We start from the raw sequence: 17,298 nt of genomic DNA on the forward strand, positions 1-17,298 counted from the left end.
GAATGTAGTACAAGTAATCAGAATGTAGTACTAGTAATCAGAATGTAGTACTAGTAATCAGAATGCAGTACTAGTAATCAGAATGTAGTACTAGTACTAGTAATCAGAATGTAGTACTAGTAATCAGAATGTAGTAGTACCGAATACACCGAATACAAGTACAAGTTACTAGTAAATCTTCTCTTTCATTTGGTGGTTTTCGGAAACAGTGACTTTTCTAAAATCTGAGGAAATCATCACGGTATTTGAAATAGTACGAAAATTGTATTTCTTTTTGAAACGCAGCTGTTGTATAGTATAGTGTGTATGTGTGTGCTATATTTATTATTTATTAAAGTTTGATAAAGTCCACGTGAAGGATCGTGTTTTCCTAATTCTGACGTTGTTGAGTTTGTGGTAAATATTGATTGGACAATTTTGTAGAAGTTGAAGAAAGATTGAAATTTTATTTGTCACAAATGAATACAAATTAACATTCCATCAACATCGTAGAGTAAAAAAAGTGAGTTTTGATAATCAGTCAGTAATTTAAGTCAGTTTATTGTGTATTTTTTACATGCCCCGGGCACCACAAGCCACTAGGGGGCGCCAAGGCTTCATCTGTGGATCCAAGACAGTTGAATGTGTCCAACACACAATAATCAACAAGCCATGTAGTGATTGTATTTATAATAATAATACACTGTCATCAAATATCTCTTGACCATAATATGTCTATGAAGTGTTTCTGCTCGAGTCATTTGAAATATTTTTTTAAAAAATAAAATCAATCAATGAATATTTGACATATTCTATGACTTTGCCTTTCATCGCTTCCATAGATATCACAGAATCTCAAATGTGTAAAACACTCTTTTACAACTCGCTTTAATTTGGAAAATCACAATTAAAAGACACTGGGAAAATAGAGCCTCAACAGCTTCATCATTTACTGCATCATTTGACTCTTTTAATTAATTATTATGAAATTACAAAATATTGAAAAACAAAATCCCTTGGATGACGTTTCTGTCTCTGAGCGTTTCACCAAAAGTGAAAAAAGTTTTCTGTAAACATGTGAAATAGAATAAAAACCATATATGACACAATAAGTATGAATCCATAAATCCATAAATCCATGCAGCGTTTACAGCACGGAGCAGCGTCCTTCCTCCAGAAACATCCTCCTCTTGATCTGATCCATCTCCATTTGGTGTTTGGTCTTGAGTCGGTCCAGTTCCACCTCGTTCACTTTTCCTCCAGCTTTTCTCTCAAATCTCTCCATTTCCTGTTGCTGTTTCTTCTCTAACTCTCTCGTTTTTCTGGCCCAATGATTTGTATTTTTCTCTAGAAGCTTCTTGGTGACGTTGTTCATCTCTTTCTCATGTTTTTTCTTTATTTCGTCCACCTTTTCCTTCAGCTGCTGCTTCCTCTCGTTCCACAGCTTGGATTCTACATCTTTTAATTGTTTTTGGTGTTTCTCAGACAGTTCTTTCTTTCTCAGTGAGAGGTCTTCTTCTTCCACTTCCTCCAGGTCTTCCACTTCCTCCAGGTCTTCCACTTCTAGCTTCTGCCTTTTCTTTAGCTTCTCTACTTTCCGTTTACGCTCTTGTTCAAACTGATCCGAAACCTCTTTTTCGCACGTTTTTACCTCTTGTTTGTGCTTTCTCTGGATGTTCCTTATCTCCTCGTTGTTCTTCTTCTCTTCCATCAGGGCGATTATTGCCAAATCGATCAGTTCTTGCTTGTGTGCGCTCTGCAGTTTTTCCATGTCCGTTTTCAAAGTGGTTTCGTTGTGAGTCTTAAGGACTTCCAAGCTTTTGTATTCGCCCTCTTTTCGCGTGACGTCCTCTTTCAGGCGCTGAGCTTCTTCCAGGTGTCGGTTTATGAGCGCCGCAAAGTCGATCTCCTTTCCCTTCTTGAACTCGTTGAATTCTTCCGCCTGTTTCCGCGCCTCGTCCTTGTACTTCCTTTCCAGGTCGTCGATCTGTCGATGATGTTCCTTCTCCAGCTCCTTCCTCGTCGTCTCCTCTTGTTCGCGCAGTCGTCGATCGTTCTCTCTTTCCTTCGTCCACGTTTCCAGCTTTTCGTTGTACTCCTGCTCCTGCTTTCTGAGCCTCTCTTGCTCCTCCTGCCACTTCCTTTGCTCCTCTTCGTATCGTCTTTCGCTCTCCCCCCGTTCTTCCTCCCAGGCTTTCCTTTCCCGCTCAATTTGATCTTTGCTCTCCAGAGATTTCAAATCAAAACTACGTAGAAGGTTCTCCTCCAGTTTCTGAATGTTCTGTTCATACTCCTGTCGTTGATCTTCCTCCATTTGTTTTTCCTTTCTATATTCCTCCTCTTTCTTCTTCTGATTCTTGCTCCACTGCTTCCGATCCTTTCTGATTTGAGTTTTCATTGCTCTCAGTTCTCTGTCCTTCTCTTCTCTCACTCTCTCCGTCTCCTCGCGCTCTTTGTCCATTTTGGTTTGGATTTCCCAAATCTCTCGTTCGTGTTGATCTCTCATCTCTTGCATTTCTCTCCTCAGCTCGTCCTCCTTTTCCTTCAGCAGCCGTTGCACCTCTTCCTGAATGGCGGCCTCGGCTTCTTTGAGCATGTCGTTTGTGTAGCAGCTTCCGCCGTTTTCCTCCACCAGAGCGTCAATCTTTTGGATCAGCTCATCGACCTGGACTTGTGTTTTACTCTCGTCGCAGTTGTTGAAGACCTGGTACCTGTTCCCACATTCGGAGATGAGCCTCTGACACAAAGGGTCACACTTGTTTTCAATAAAATCTTTAATGGTCGTCTTATTTTTATCCAACACATCTCCGTGAGTGAAGAGAACAATCGTGTATCTCTGCGCGTCTTTTCCAAACCCTTTCTTGATCAGGTTGAGGGTCTCGTTCTCCTCTGGCGTGAACCTGTCGATTCCCAGCACCAACAGAAAGACGTGCGGCCCCGGAGCCAAAAGACTGATGCATTTCATCATTTCATCGTTGATCTCGTGATTGGACATGCTCATGTCGAACAGGCCGGGCGTGTCCACGACATCCACGCAGCAGCGCTTCAGTTTGCTCTGCTCTTTCTGACAGAACTTGGTGGTGGCTTTTTGGCCGTAATCGCAGTTGAACACTTCTCTTCCCAGGATGGTGTTTCCAGAGGAGCTCTTGCCCCGGCCGGTCTTTCCAATCAGAACGATCCGCAGAGTCTTCTCGCTCGTTCTGCCCTCTGCAAACAAAGAAATCTGGGGTTACGACAGTTTGACAAGAACTGCATCAAAACACAACAGGCAATTCGGGATTCTAGTGTTTCTAGAGATTCACTGATACAGATATGACAAAGTGCAGGCAAACTCGACTTTTAGGAGCTTATCACCAGAGCAAGACTGTTTTCCCTTCTCGTTTATCCACTGGGACTTGTATTTGGAGTGATTTGGGTCATCTTTAGTCTACATTCAAGACGCAGTTGCCCTTCGATCACACGCTCGCTGATCCAGACTAAGCTCGTCAAACACATTGGATTTCTTGCCACCTTCACATAATAAATACGTGAAAACTGGAAGCGTGATCTGGTCATGATGTCTTTGAGTCTATTACAACATCTCACCACAGTTTTGAGTCTCAAAAGTGGATTATGTCGTCAGAAGATCTATCATTGTGGGAGAAGTTCTTTTGTCCTGTCATGTGAACACATGAAGTGATGTTTTATAAGTGTGTGTTTTACTCTCCTTCTGCGTTTGTCCTTGTCAGATTGTGTCCGAAACATCTAGAGCAGGACGTCAATCAACATGAACTGTGTCAAACGACTGATTAAAGACAAAGAATAGTGCAGTTTTTAATTAAAGTACTCACGTTTGACGAATCTTGTTTGAGAAGAAGATGCTCGAGTAAATCTTTCTATTTGAATCTTTGCAAATTCTTCTGTTGTGTACCGGTTCCTGGACTTTTCTATTTCTTCCACCACTTGAGGAACTTGTGCTTTGTCGTTGATGTTGAAGAAGACGCTTCCTCTACAGCTTTCACACAGACTCCGGAGGTCCTCGTGTTGGTTCACAAACTCAGTAAAAGCCGGGCTGTTGGGATCGGACTCCACGGTGAAGAGGACCACAGAGCAGTTGTTGATCCTGGAGCTGAAGGCGTCCTGGAGGGTTTTAAACTCTGCCTTGTCTTCATCGGTGAGAGCTTTCAGAGGTAAAACCATGACAAAAACGTGGACTCCATCTGGACCACACATGGAGATGCAGCTCAAACACTCCTCCATCACCTCCTTCTGGGTTTTCCCCGACAGCGCCGGCAGCTTCACGATAGAAACCGGTCTTGAGGACACTTCTCCGTCACGCTTCGTGCACTTTGATGGACTCCGGGCCGAATAACAGACTGCTTCACCTAAAATGGCTTGAGCCACAGACGCCTTCCCTGATCCTTGTCTTCCAAAGAAAACTAAGTTCAGACGCATTTTTGTTTCTCTGGTTAATGTGACGCAAGATCCATGGTTTTTATCAACCATCGTTTCTATAATATTCATTAACTGGCTGCGGTTTTCTTTGAACATCTTGTAGAATCGTCCTTCGCAGTCACGAAGCAGCTGAGAAGCACCATCACTCTCTTCATCATGAGTAAAAACCACGACGGCAGATTTAAAAGCATTTGGCTCAAACAAAGTCAGGATGAAGTTGAGTGTTTGTCTGTGTCTCTCTTTGAATTCAGAAGGCTTCACTAAAAGCAGGAGCACGTTTGGACCTGGATCACACGCTCTCACACATCTCCTCATGTCGTCCATCACTTCTGGAACAGTCAGTCTGAAGACGTCTGTCGATCTCACTACTTTCAGGAGCTTCCCTCTCCATTCATCAATGTCTACTTTAGAGCTACTTTGATGACTCGATCTTTGGCATATCAGTTTAAGAAGGGCTTTCTTTTTCTCATCACTTCTTCCGATTAACAGAATTCGACCATGGCAGTCTGAGGGGAGAAACAGAATGACAGGTTAGTACACAGCTATTTGAAAATGAGTTTCAGTTGATTCTAGTGTAAAAACAGGACTATTTTGGAATAAACCAGGTCTGAAATAAATGTAATGTAATTCTTATACTAAACAAGGGTTATACAAAGGAGGACAAAATGTGGATTAAATTGACTGAATATTTGAACTGTGGAAACCACCAGAAGCTCTCGTGCTTCCAGTGGTACACGCACCAGAGTTTTAAAAACACTGCTCTAGACTAGAGCTTCTCACTCTGCATTTGAGTCAAACCTTAAACAGAAGAATTATGTCTCTGCATATTTTATCTCAAATAGTATTTATTATTATTACAGTGTATTTATATAGCTCTTTTCCACCTTCAAGGCCCTCGACGTGCTTCACGTGGCAACGACATTCCCTGACCAGGTGTGGCAGCAGGTGTGGCAGGTGTGACAGCAGGTGTGGCAGGTTTGACAGCAGGTGTGGAAGCAGGTGTGGCAGGTGTGGTAGCAGGTGTGGCAGGTGTGACAGGTGTGGCAGGTGTGACAGCAGGTGTGGCAGCAGGTGTGGAAGCAGGTGTGGCAGGTGTGACAGCAGGTGTGGAAGGTGTGGTAGCAGGTGTGACAGGTGTGACAGCAGGTGTGGAAGCAGGTGTGGTAGCAGGTGTGGCAGGTGTGACAGCAGGTGTGGAAGGTGTGGTAGCAGGTGTGGCAGGTGTGACAGGTGTGGCAGGTGTGACAGCAGGTGTGGCAGCAGGTGTGGCAGCAGGTGTGGAAGCAGGTGTGGCAGGTCTGGTAGCAGGTGTGGAAGCAGGTGTGGCAGGTGTGGTAGCAGGTGTGGCAGGTGTGACAGGTGTGGCAGGTGTGACAGCAGGTGTGGCAGCAGGTGTGGCAGCAGGTGTGGCAGGTGTGACAGGTGTGACAGCAGGTGTGGCAGCAGGTGTGGCAGCAGGTGTGGCAGGTGTGGCAGCAGGTGTGGAAGCAGGTGTGACAGCAGGTGTGACAGGTGTGGCAGTAGGTGTGACAGGTGTGGAAGCAGGTGTGACAGGTGTGGCAGTAGGTGTGGAAGCAGGTGTAACAGCAGGTGTGACAGGTGTGGAAGCAGGTGTGGCAGGTGTGGCAGCAGGTGTGACAGGTGTGACAGGTGTGACAGACGTGATTTGAGTTGTTCATTCTGGTTTGGTGTTTGGCGTTTGGGACTAGAAGAACGGGGCGGATCTGAATCTGTGACTTGTGGCTTAACATCCACAACCCTTGAAACATGAAAAGTTAAGAAAATATATCTCAACATTTCCTAGCAGACTAAATGAATTTAAAGGACCTGAAATACTTGTTTCATGGCACTTTTTGTCCAATACATCTGGTTTCAGTACAAACATGACAGAAGAACTGCAGTGACGTTTCCACAGAAGTTCTGTTCTATAGTAAAACCGATCTCGATTCTCATGGAATAATTACCTTGTGGGTCACTTTTACTGGGACTGGATTGGATCCCAGTCAATCCTGTAATGAAATCACAATGACACTTTACAAAACAGTAAGCAGAAAATGCACAGAATATATCTTAGTTGTTAGACTTACCAGAGTTTTTAACAGTTTCGACGAGCCCAGTTAAACCTTCTTTCATTCTGAGGGCGAGATTAGGCTTTTCTGAAGCTGCAGGTGTGACGGTATCTTCAAACCTCTCATACTTTAAATGTTCTCCGGAATTCTCTTGAACTATCTGCGCCAGTCGTGTAAACAACACTTTGCGTGTAAAACCCTTCAGTTCTTCGTCCTCAGAGTGTTCCATGCACATAAACCTGAATCTGCATTCTGTGATCAGGCTTTGTAAATGAGGCTCCTTCAGCACATTCAGTCGGCTGGTGGACAACAGCACCAGCGCGTGCTGGAACCACTGCTCGCAGAACCTGGTCAATGACGTCTGAAGCCGCAGACGTTGTGGTTCTGTGAAGTTCTCTGGCTTTAGAACCAGCAGGAGCACATGTGGCCCGGGTTCAGCGGCCTGTGCAGCCTCAGAGACTAAGACGCTCAGCCGGGCATCGGTCAGGTCTGGGCGGAGCAGGTCTGCAGCGTTAGTGACGGTTATGGTCTTGTCCTTTGATAGAACCGCTCGTTCTGTCGCACAGTCCTGCGGGTCTGCGTCCTCATCGAAAACACGAGCGTTCACTAAGAGGTTCCCCACCACAGCTCGGTCAGTCCAGCTGTTCCCCAGAAGAATCACGCGCAGTTCAGGAACTGGAATGAAAACATGCATTAGTTTTAATGCAGCATCTGAAAATCAGCCTCATTTAAAGAAAACAACAAAATATTCATGTTTGAGGCGGTCTCACTAAAGGGTCTCCTGAGCGGCTTTGACCGTTCGCAAAGTTTATTTGTAGAACACATTTCACACACACGGCAATTCAAACACAACAAGAGGCCGGTCCATGTTTAGTCCTGACTCTGGCACCAGCAGGAGGCTGGTCCATGTTTAGTCCTGACTCTGGCACCAGCAGGAGGCCGGTCCATGTTTAGTCCTGACTCTGGCACCAGCAGGAGGCCGGTCCATGTTTAGTCCTGACTCTGGCACCAGCAGGAGGCTGGTCCATGTTTAGTCCTGACTCTGGCACCAGCAGGAGGCCGGTCCATGTTTAGTCCTGACTCTGGCACCAGCAGGAGGCCGGTCCATGTTTAGTCCTGACTCTGGCACCAGCAGGAGGCCGGTCCATGTTTAGTCCTGACTCTGGCACCAGCAGGAGGCCGCTCCATGTTTAGTCCTGACTCTGGCACCAGCAGGAGGCCGGTCCACACACTGATCTGTTGATGCAGTGACAGAGTGAATGGTCCATATTCACCTGTGACAGTGAAACATAGATCTGACTCGTCTGCATCATGTGATTCATTTTCACTGCGTGTCATGTGACCTAACAGCAGCATGTAGAGGTTGAACAGAAGGGGTCCCAGGACTGACCCTTGGAGCACCCACAGGTCAGGGGCATATGGTCTGAGACACAAAGTACTTCCTGTCTTCCATGATCGACAAAGGAGAATGTCTTAAGGAGAATGATAAAAGTGTTTGTGTGAAAAACAGATCCTTAAACTAGAAATGTTGTAATGGCAGAAACTGTTGTGACTGTGGAATGTTGATGATGATCGAGTGAAAAGTCTAGAAAATATGGAGAAAATGATCAATTAAAAAAAGGTGTGGGTGTAATTCCTCATTCGTCCAGGAGGGTTCCATTGAAGGAAAAGATTCAGTTTCATCTGGACTCAGTTTGTTGATGAGTCGAAAAGTTTTGTTTTTTCAGATCCAGATGAAAAAAAACATTTTTGTTTTGATTTGTTTTTTTTTAGTACGGCGAATAAAATACTGAAAAGATTTGGGGGGGAAACCAAAACATTGTTTGACAGTACTTTTGTTTTTTAAACGTGTAAATGTTGAAAACTTTGAAAATGTTTAAACTTTTAAAAATCTGAAACATTGTAAATGTTGAAACATTTGAAAGTCTTTACAGTTCTGCAAAGTCAGAACCATTTGAAACAGTCCAACATTAGAAGCATGCGTTGCCATGGAAACCAATGGAAACAAATAGGGAAACTTTTAACTTGTCATTCTGAAAAAACGACAGGATGAAAAAATACAAAAATGAACACCAATAATCACAAGGTCAACTTCTCGACCAAACATGTGACCTGCGAAGGAGCCAGTGAAACATGTGACCTGCGAAGGAGCCAGTGAAACATGTGACCTGCGAAGGAGCCAGTGAAACATGTGACCTGCGAAGGAGCCAGTGAAACATGTGACCTGCGAAGGAGCCAGTGAAACATGTGACCTGCGAAGGAGCCAGTGAAACATGTGACCTGCGAAGGAGCCAGTGAAACATGTGACCTGCGAAGGAGCCAGTGAAACATGTGACCTGCGAAGGAGCCAGTGAAACATGTGACCTGCGAAGGAGCCAGTGAAACATGTGACCTGCGAAGGAGCCAGTGAAACATGTGACCTGCGAAGGAGCCAGTGAAACATGTGACCTGCGAAGGAGCCAGTGAAACATGTGACCTGCGAAGGAGCCAGTGAAACATGTGACCTGCGAAGGAGCCAGTGAAACATGTGACCTGCGAAGGAGCCAGTGAAACATGTGACCTGCGAAGGAGCCAGTGAAACATGTGACCTGCGAAGGAGCCAGTGAAACATGTGACCTGCGAAGGAGCCAGTGAAACATGTGACCTGCGAAGGAGCCAGTGAAACATGTGACCTGCGAAGCAGCCAGTGAAACATGTGACCTGCGAAGGAGCCAGTGACCTGACCCACATCCACCAAGAGTAATAGCAATAACCAGAGTGAAGAGTGAACACATTTAGAACAATTATCACATGTAAAAACAGACAAAAAATGGGGAAAATGGAAAATGAAAAAAGAAAAATAATAAAAACAGCAGAAGAAATCGTGACAGCAGAACTGGTGGTAATAACCGTCATGTAATAAAGAGTTTATAAATACATCGTTTGCAGCTGAAACAAAGAGTTGTGGTTTTGTCTTTCGTTCTGAGATAATCATGACGTCCAGAAGTCTTTGTTTCCCTTCATCCTTCTGGTTCATGTGACTGGATTATTTGGGCAGTTTAATGTGACGGTCAGTGGAATGTGGAGCTGGACAGAGAAGAGCGGTCAGCATGTTCCAGCGCCTCCTGCTGGTGCTGCTGGTGCATTACCAGTCCATGTGGCGTTGCCCTTGTGGCTGTTTTGGCTCATATTTATTCCCCCGTTTGACAATTGAGTGAAAGTTTGTATCTACATTTTGGGTTAAATTGCGTAGGTTATTTAAATATTGTGTCCATGAGTTATTAAATGAAGCAGGTTACAGGTAGGCCTACATTCTACACACGGGCCTATAATACTTATTCTCAGCACCCCTAAACCAAAATATGATCCTCAGTCTTTTTATCATTTCCATTCCATGAAAAATGTACCGAACAACAGTAATAACACAGTAATAACACAGTAATAACACAGTAATAACACAGTAAGAACAGTAATAACACAGTAATAACACAGTAATAACACAGTAATAACAGTAATAACACAGTAAGAACAGTAATAACACAGTAATAACACAGTAATAACACAGTAAGAACAGTAATAACACAGTAATAACACAGTAATAACACAGTAATAACACAGTAATAACAGTAATAACACAGTAATAACACAGTAATAACAGTAATAACACAGTAAGAACAGTAATAACACAGTAATAACACAGTAATAACACAGTAATAACAGTAATAATACAGTAATAACACAGTAATAACACAGTAATAACAGCCTTCTGCAGCGTAACGTCAGGTCGAGTTCTGTGTTGTTCAAACTTACAGTCAAGTAGGAACTCCCGAAATATCTCAGACATACTGGAGCGTCTCGACGGCTTCCATGCTGCGAATGACATAATAATGTTAGTCCTATGCTTTTCTGTAAAAGAAATAATAACAGTTTAAATGACTTCTTTCACATTCTTGTTCCTGAGTTTCTGACTCTGTTGTAATGAACCATGGGGTTTATAAAAGTCAAGCCGCTTGTTGAGAGGATGAAATAAATGAAGATAAGTTTGTTATCTGAAGTTCAAGAGCAGGACCACGCCCCTTTCACGCCCCTTTCACGCCCCTTCCTGCGGCTACTTACATGACGTCGTGCCCCTCCCTCTTTAGTCATTGTAATCATTCTCATTTATGTCCTACACGGGGGATCGAGGAGCCTACAGCCCTCATCGCCTGAAGACCCCAAACTGCCTCCACCTCTTTGTGTTGTTCATGTTTCTCCTACGTCAATAAACATTTTGCATCGTAGCCGGGGGCGTGGCCCTTCTTAGTGAACTAATCAAATGAAACACAACTTATGCTTGAAATAATTTTCCATTGAATGATTCTGATCTGAAACATGTCGCGAGGTTTAATAATGCAAAGTGTGAATGTTTGTTGTTGTTACTTCAGCTTCATTCATTCGTCTGGTACATTGGGCCCGTTAGGGGCCCGACGGACTGGAGCCCGTTAGGGGCCCGAGGGACTGGAGCCCGTTGGGGCCCGAGGGGCTGGAGCCCATTAAGGGCCCGAGGGGCTGGAGCCCGTTAGGGGCCCGAGGGACTGCAGCCCGTTAGGGGCCGAGGGACTGGAGCCCGTTGGGGCCTGAGGGGCTGGAGCCCATTAGGGGCCCGAGGAGCTGGAGCCCGTTAGGGGCCCGCGGGACCGTTAGGGGCCCGCGGGACTGGAGCCGGTCCCAGTGACGTTGACACTTTGAACTCACCATCTTCAGCTGCAGTTGCCATTGTCTTACTTCAACTTGGTTCCACATCGAAGCTTTGAAGACACAAATCACAGTCATTAGTATTTATTACATTGATGTGTATTTATCAAGTGCTTTGAAAGGTTAAATGAACCGTATGTTTATGTTCACGTGCAACAGGTCGAGGCTCGTCGGGCCATTTTCTTATTCTAAAAAGAAAAAAGAAGTTAAGTTTGACTCGTGGAATGTAATTAGTGAGAGATAATGATGAAGTCAGGTTACGTCATTATACGTTTGTAAAGGTAAATACTGCATTCATGTTACTATTATCATGAATATGAACAATAGTATTTAAGCCTCGTGAAGCTAAAACAAAAGTGAAACTAAAATGATCGAGCCTCTAAAATGAACCACTTGAAAAAGGCTCCAAACTCTCCTTTATGTCTCTTTATTTTGCACAAATACTTAATCTGTGCAAATGTAGAGAAGATCTGTCAAAAACACCAGAAATGCAGCACAAAATAACACAAAAGCGTCACGAACCTTCAGCGCAGCGCTCTTTCGGCCGCTCCAGTGACGTCATCACGTCACGCCCCCGGTCACGCACAGTAGACACGTGGGCGCGCGCTCACGTCTGCACGCGGAACACACGCGGGACACACACGCGGGACAGACGCGGGACAGACGCGGGACAGACGCGGGAGCGGCTCCCGGTGCTTCACAGTGATGAGTTCTGTTTAGTTTGAAGTGTTCAAGTTTGTTTGGTTCATTCGACATTTCCACGTGTTTATTTTACGTGACACTAAAATAAACGCTGCTTTTCGAAAATAGAAATCCACGATATTAGACCCTGTGATTTAAAGTCTTAAAGTTTGTCCTTGTGGTAAATATTGATTGTACTTTTACATCAGTCGTGTTGCACTTTGTGAAGAAAATTTGACCAAAGTTGAAAATGACGTCAAAAAGCGCCGTTCCAACAACACTTTGAATGTGACTTACACCTTTCTGACAGTTTAAACAATCATTCAACGAAATAAGATGTAAGATTTAAATAGACTTTGGCTCTTGTTTACTCTCTGGTTGCTAGGTAACAGTTGCAGAATTGCCGCTATGTCATATTTGCTGGGAACGTCAAACGAGGAAGTGACATTATAAACGTCACCAAAACGACAAAATGCTTTGACACTCAAGGGTCGTCTTACTGCGAGCGCCTCTCCACAGACCTGACCTGTAACCCGCTCGTCTTACTGCGAGCGCCTCTCCACAGACCGGACCTGTAACCCGCTCGTCTTACTGCGAGCGCCTCTCCACAGACCGGACCTGTAACCCGCTCGTCTTACTGCGAGCGCCTCTCCACAGACCGGACCTGTAACCCGCTCGTCTTACTGCGAGTTCCAATTCAAGTATTAAAACAACACTTTAAACTACATCAAAACTGTTAACTGTTGTTGTTGTGTTACTTTTAATGCAGCCTTCTTCTTCTTCTTCTTCTTCTTCTTCTTCTTCTTCTTGTTTTACGCTTTACTGTAAAAAAAAAGAAAAAAAGAAGAAAGAATTCAATGACCTGTTGTTGCTTGATGACATCATTAAAACTATGATGTCATATAGTCCTACAGCTTATGAGTCAAGTCCTCATTTAGCTACCAAACGCCATTAAAAGCACCACAACAACAACAACAACACAACAACCGCCATTAAAAGCGCCACAACAACAACAACAACACAACAACAACCACCATTAAAAGCACCACAACAACAACAACAGCCATTAGAAGAAGAAGAAATCTGTGTGAAAAAGTCTAAGGAATAAAGTCTGGCAATAATTTAGCGCTTGGATACCAACCGCCATAAAACACCGAAGAAGAAGAAGAAGAAGAAGAAGAAGAAGAAGAAGAAGAAGAAGAAGAAGAAGAAGAAGAAGGAGGAGAAGGAGGAGAAGGAGAAGGAGAAGGAGAAGGAGAAGAAGGAGAAGGAGAAGGAGAAGGAGAAGGAGAAGGAGAAGGAGAAGGGGACTCTTAAGGCCATCTAAACTGTAAAGTATAAAGTCTAAAAAATAAAGTAGGTGGCGGTAAATGCCCCTTGGCCGCCATTAAAACAACAACAACAACAACAGATCGGACTTGTTTATTCTATACTCGACGTGTCAAGCACTGCTCATTCCCTCATGGCAAACCTGGACTGGGACGTGCACCTGGCACTGCCCAACTGCAACGCACAAAACAGAGCGCTGATAGAAGAGCTTCAAAATAAAAACAAGCAACTGATGGAAGTGGAGGAGAAACTCAGGAAGAACAAAGATGTGAAGCAGATGCAGACCGCAGACCTCAAGTTCCTCAAACAAACGCTGGAAAGCGCTGAGGCTTTTTACCGAGCCGTGGCGAGAGAGGAGGAATCGGAGAAGCACCTGACGGCACTGGCGGAGCGAGAGGCCGGGCGACTGGCGCAGGAGTCCTCCAAGTTGACCTCGAAATGCATAAGGAGCTGAAGGCGCACGAGGACAACTTCAACTGTCTCAAGGACGAGTTAAGCACCTGCAGGAATACTCTGGAGAGGACAAAATGGGAAGTGGATGCCGCTAAGCCCCGCATATCTCGACTGAAGAAAGAGATCTGTGACAATGATACAAAACTGACAACAGTCAGAGCCCGAAACAAAGGCCTGGAGGAGAAGCTCAAAAGAGTGACTGAGACAGCTCTGAGTGAAGAGGAAAAGGCGGCTCAGATGGAGCGCTTTCTTCAGGAGGAGGAGGAGACAATCGCAGAGTTGGAAAAGCATCTGCAAAAATACACGCAAGAGTTGTTCAATAGCAATAACAAGCTGCAGAGTCTGAAGGGTGAAGAGAAAAAGGCTCACTCCCAAATCAGCAGGAGCAAGAGCACCATTCTCAAGCTGGAAAATGAGCAAAGGAACGTTGAAAGGGCTCTACTGTCACAGCAGATAACCATAAACCAACAGGAAGCTGAAATCAACGCCCTCACTGCCAAACTGGAGCGGCTGCAGGGGACAAGGGACGCAGAGGAGAAGGAAACGTACGACAGGAAGATCTTAGAGCTGACGGTGGCTCTGGAGGAGAAGAGGAAACAAGCGGCTTCGCAGAGCAGCATGCTGAAGAAAGTCGAGGAGGACATCTGCAGTTTTAGAAAGAAACTGGACAGATGTGAAACCCAGAGGAGCAATCTGGAGGAGAAAGTGGAAGAGCTCGAGCTGCTGTGCAAGACCAACCAGAAGGAGCTCAATCTGTGTCGGTCGCAGAAGCCGCAAAACAAGATGGAGCACAATATCCTCAAAATGGAGGTGAAGCGTAAGCGCGATCTGTTGTACGATAAGAGTAACAGTGTGAAGTCTCTGGAGACACAGCGACTGGAGTTTCAGAGAGTGATGAAGGTGCAAGAGGAAACGATCCGCTTTAACAAAGAGGTGCAGGCCCAAGAGCTCAAGTTCATCGAGCAGGAGAGGCTCGAGCTGAGCGTAAAGTTGAATGAGAAGTTGTTAAAGGTCGACTTGACGATGAAACGCTTTGATGTTTTGACCATTTCCATGACGGGTCCCGAGGGGGAGGAGCCTGAAGTTTACTACGTCATACGGGCTGCCCAAGAAAAGGAAGATCTGAAGCGCAACAGAAACAGCCTGGACGCTAAAATACATAAAATTGAACGAGACAATCATGCACTAGAGAACACTATTTATATTTTCAACTGTTCCAACTCGTTATTTCGTGAGTCCTTGAATAGAGACAAAGAATCCATCCCCGAGTTCTCGGAAAAGACAAAGCTAGAGGAGCAGCTGAAGGAGGCAGAGGCCACACTGACGCTGAAGAAGATGCAAGTGCAGGGGCTGGAGCAGGATTTAGAGGACATGAACAGCACCTTTGAGAATCTGCTGCAGGAAGAAAGTCTCGAGAAAGAAAAGGTTGAGGGCAAGACGGCGCTCGTCGCTAAAATCAAAAAAGAAGTGGCGTCTCAGCAAGAAAAGATTGACAGAGCTGCAAAAGAGTGCTCAAAGTTGATAAGAGACATCCGCTCAGCTAAACAAAGCAAGGGTGAGACGTTTGAAGAGAAGGACATAAGGCTCAAAGAACTAAAGGAATTCCACCGAAACATTGACAAGATGCTGGTTGAAGCCATGCAGAAACACCCCGAGCTCAGAGCAGCGCTGACAATGACCTTTGATCAGGCAAACCTGTCTTTGCCTTCTCTGGCCTCCACTCCCTCCAGCGGCAGCAGCAGGACCAAATCCGGCGTGGCCCATAGCTCTGTATCACTGCCGTCCCCCTCGGGCAGCCGCGCTAGGTCCTCGAATTCCCAGTTGCCCACTGTGAACACGGTAGAGCTGGGCCTCAATCTACCCGTCGTGTCCCGTACACCCTTTGCCTACGGCAGCCTGAGCTCGTGCAGTGGCAGCAGAAAGAAACGATAGAGTCAAGACTGTATTATTTAAAACAGTCATTTCTAAAGTACAAAATAGAAGTACAAGATGTTCACTCAAAACTCAAACAGGTCGCCTCCACCTCGCATATTCCACCTGGTTCCTACAAAAAAAAAAAAACGTACAAACTTATTGCCTTAGCTAAACCAAGTAGCATCGCTTCAAAGAAAGGAGCAAAGGAAAAAACACCCTTTACTTATTTCTTTGGAGTAATTCATCTTTCATCCATCCATCTTCCACTTATCCAGGGCCGGGTCACGGGGGCAGCAGTCTAAGCAGGGATTCCCAGACTTCCTCTCCCCAGACACTTCACCCAACTCCTCCGGGGGGATCCCGAGGCGTTTCCAGGCCAGCCGAGAGACATCCAGCCGAGAGCCATCCGGCCGAGAGACATCCAGCCGAGAGACAACCAGCGAGTCCTGAGTCTTCCCCGGGACCGCTTCCCGGTGGGATATGCCCGAAACACCTCCCCAGGGTGGCGCCCAGGAGGCAACCGGAACAGATGCCCGAGCCACCTCAGCTGGAGGAGCAGCAGCTCACACACACCCCTTGAACAGAGGGACCATCACCCCGGTCTGCCAGTCCAGAGGCACTGTCCCCAACCGCCACCTGATGTGAGATGGGACCGCCAGAGACGTGTCAGTCAAGACAGTCCTACAACGGAGCCCTGCCACTGAGGAGTTTGACAACAACCTCAGTGACTTCAGCTTGGGTGATGGACAAGTCAGCCTCTGAGTCCCCGATCTCTTCTTCCTCTTCAGAAGACGTGACTGAGGGATTAAGGAGATCCTCAAAGTCCTTCCACTGTCCGACGACATCCACAGTCGAGGTCAGAGGTCAGCAGGCCTCCACCCGCACCATAAATGGTGTTGGTGAAGCACTGCTTCCTCCTCCTGAGGCGCCGGACGGTTTGCCAGAATTTCTTTCAGGCCGACCTGATACTGATACTTGTCAACGGCCACAGGAGTCCTACCAGCCAAAGAGGCCTGTCATGCCTCCTTTTTCCGCCTGACGACATTACCTTACTTCCAATAATTTTAATCTTACATTTGATAAAGTTGTGTATTGGTTGTGTACATTTCACCATTCTCCTGTTCTTCTTTTGAAAACATTCACTTACACTTAACTGATAAGTTCAAATGTACAGTACAATAATAAAGTTTTTAGACTTGGTCCAGGGCAAAAATGGGTTGTTGGTAGAACATTTTATTGATCAAAAAGATTTGGTTTGTTTGAATGATGGGCAAGGGACCCAATATAATGTGAAAAACGTGCAACGAGATAGCGGGCTTTAGCAGTTGGGAAGTTCTTAATAGTTTGTCATTTGGAAGCGATCACTGCATTGAAAGCTTCTAGCCTGGTCATACTGTGCTGACTAAAAAAAAAAAAAAAACACAAATTCAAAAGCCATTTTTCAAACTGTCAGTGTTTTATGCCACAATTCACAGGAACTTGCTTCTGTGATTCGGTGCATCCTACGACGATGAACAATAATAAAAGCATTAGAATAATAATCTTATATAGAATAAGGCACGAATAAAAGAAAAACAGAAAGAAAAACAATGATGATCAACCATGAATAATTTGATATGGGCAACAATACAACAGTTTGACAGCTAAACATTTAAACACACATTCTTCAGTATTTTGTGTGCAATTCAAATATTTGAGTAAATATATATTTTAGACAGCGCTAAAT

General features: G+C 45.1%; 2 protein-coding genes and 1 long non-coding RNA gene across 3 annotated transcripts; 1 reads left to right on the forward strand and 2 right to left on the reverse strand.

Moving 5' to 3' along the window:
• Nucleotides 1-574: 574 nt before the first annotated feature.
• On the reverse strand, nt 575-4,889 carry LOC140372014 (uncharacterized). Its single transcript, XM_072459268.1, has 2 exons — nt 3,810-4,889; nt 575-3,186 (listed from the first exon to the last, which is right to left on the reverse strand). Exons 1-2 carry the CDS (start codon nt 4,735-4,737, stop codon nt 1,127-1,129), a joined length of 2,988 nt encoding a protein of 995 aa, XP_072315369.1. The 5' UTR covers nt 4,738-4,889; the 3' UTR covers nt 575-1,126.
• Nucleotides 4,890-7,083: 2,194 nt separating this feature from the next.
• On the reverse strand, nt 7,084-11,332 carry LOC140371770 (uncharacterized). The gene is made up of 3 exons (XR_011928488.1): nt 11,196-11,332; nt 10,272-10,331; nt 7,084-7,157 (listed from the first exon to the last, which is right to left on the reverse strand). It is a non-coding gene; the product is annotated as an uncharacterized lncRNA (long non-coding RNA).
• Nucleotides 11,333-13,641: 2,309 nt separating this feature from the next.
• Nucleotides 13,642-15,590, forward strand: LOC140371565 (coiled-coil domain-containing protein 39-like). Its single transcript, XM_072458735.1, has one exon. The coding sequence runs from the start codon at nt 13,644-13,646 to the stop codon at nt 15,588-15,590; it is 1,947 nt and encodes a 648-aa protein (XP_072314836.1). The 5' UTR covers nt 13,642-13,643.
• The last annotated feature ends 1,708 nt before the right edge of the window (nt 15,591-17,298 follow it).

This window comes from Eucyclogobius newberryi, unplaced genomic scaffold (genome assembly GCF_026437365.1).
Source record: "Eucyclogobius newberryi isolate DKJ021-1_F unplaced genomic scaffold, fEucNew1.0.hap1 SCAF_22, whole genome shotgun sequence".
NCBI classification, from domain to species: domain Eukaryota; kingdom Metazoa; phylum Chordata; class Actinopteri; order Gobiiformes; family Gobiidae; genus Eucyclogobius; species Eucyclogobius newberryi.

What these genes read in the sequence shown, in the direction of transcription:
- LOC140372014 (XM_072459268.1), bottom strand. Translation starts at nt 4,737, where the DNA reads ATGGACGACATGAGGAGATGTGTGAGAGCGTGTGATCCAGGTCCAAAC. An exon ending in TCAAACAAGATTCGTCAAAC is followed by an intron (nt 3,187 to 3,809) that starts GTGAGTACTTTA and finishes CTTTGTTTGCAG; the next exon opens with AGGGCAGAACGAGCGAGAAG.
- LOC140371565 (XM_072458735.1), top strand. Translation starts at nt 13,644, where the DNA reads ATGCATAAGGAGCTGAAGGCGCACGAGGACAACTTCAACTGTCTCAAG.